The 1099-nt window shown below is 74.3% G+C and overlaps 1 protein-coding gene across 1 annotated transcript in view; it reads right to left on the minus strand.

Moving 5' to 3' along the window:
* IFT140 (intraflagellar transport 140) overlaps positions 1-1093 on the minus strand; it is a gene marked incomplete at both ends in the record, with an annotated part of 2394 nt that extends 1301 nt beyond the window's left edge. Inside the window, 4 exons of the mRNA XM_012735011.1 lie at positions 5-161; positions 230-325; positions 528-718; positions 890-1093. Of these exons, the coding sequence (XP_012590465.1) occupies positions 5-161; positions 230-325; positions 528-718; positions 890-1093 (648 nt within the window). The remainder of the gene's footprint in view (positions 1-4; positions 162-229; positions 326-527; positions 719-889) is intronic.
* Positions 1094-1099: the final 6 nt, after the last annotated feature.

The raw sequence follows: 1099 nt of genomic DNA on the forward strand, positions 1-1099 counted from the left end.
CCGCGCGCCCGCGCGCCCCGGGGCCGACCTTCTGCACGTTGTCCTGGAAGCAGTGGATGCGCACCAGGGAGAAGGGGTCCTGCGCCAGCGCGTAGTAGTGCAGCGCGGCCGCCATGTCCGCCTGGCTCTCCAGGTACTGCGCCCACCAGCGCCACAGCGCCCTGCAGCGGCGCCTCAGTGCCGGCCCCGCCCGCGCCCCCCCCCTGCCCCCGCCGCGGGGTGGGCGCACCTGTCCTTCATCTTGTCAACGTAGAGCTCCAGCGACGGCAGGTCCTCGGACAGCATCCGGGGCACCTCGAAGCGGTGCGTGTCCGACTTCTCGTAGCTGCAGGAGGCGCGCGGCTCAGCCCTGGCACCCAGGCGGGCGCCGGGGCCGGGCAGGTGGCCCTGGCCAGGTCAGCCCCCAGGGGTCCCTGAATGGGGCTGGGGGGGCAGCCCAGGGCTCCTGGAGCTGCCGTCGGGGCCGTCCAGGAGGGCCGGCACGCAGGGACCCCATCCCTGGCCGCGGGGGGGGCCCCGGCACTCACTGGCTGAGGGCCCGGCTGCGGTCCCCACTGGCCTCCAGGTGCCGCGCGTAGCTGTAGTGCGTGGAGCGCAGGTGCACACGGTCCCGTCGCTCGGCCAGCTCCAGTGCCCGCTGCCACTGCCCGCTGGCCTGGAGCAGCTTGTTGAGCAGGTCGTAGCGTCCACACTGCTCGTACAGCTGCTCGGCGTCGTCCTGCGGGCGGCCAGCGTCAGCCACCAGCTGCCGGCAGGTCCCTGCCCGCAGCTGCCTGGGCCCAGGTGATGCAGCTGTGCTGGTCACGCCAGCCGGGCAGGCAGGCCCGGTCAGACTGACCCCAGCGGCCAGCCCTGCCCCCTCCCTCTGGGCCCCTCCTCCGCTGCTCACCAGCATGCCCAGCTGTATGGCCAGCATGGCCACCCTGGCCTCCAGCTCAGGCTCCTGCTCAGCCTGGCGCAGGGCCCGGGCCCCCCGCGCGTGGGCCATGTTGCCCAGGCACACCCTGGCCACGTCCAGCCGCCGCGTCTTCACGCACATGCGCGCCATGCTCTCCCAGACGGCCTCGCTGCGGGGGACGCTGGTCAGCCGTGGCCCGGC

This window comes from Condylura cristata, unplaced genomic scaffold (genome assembly GCF_000260355.1).
Source record: "Condylura cristata isolate star-nosed mole 26May11 unplaced genomic scaffold, ConCri1.0 scaffold00984, whole genome shotgun sequence".
NCBI classification, from domain to species: domain Eukaryota; kingdom Metazoa; phylum Chordata; class Mammalia; order Eulipotyphla; family Talpidae; genus Condylura; species Condylura cristata.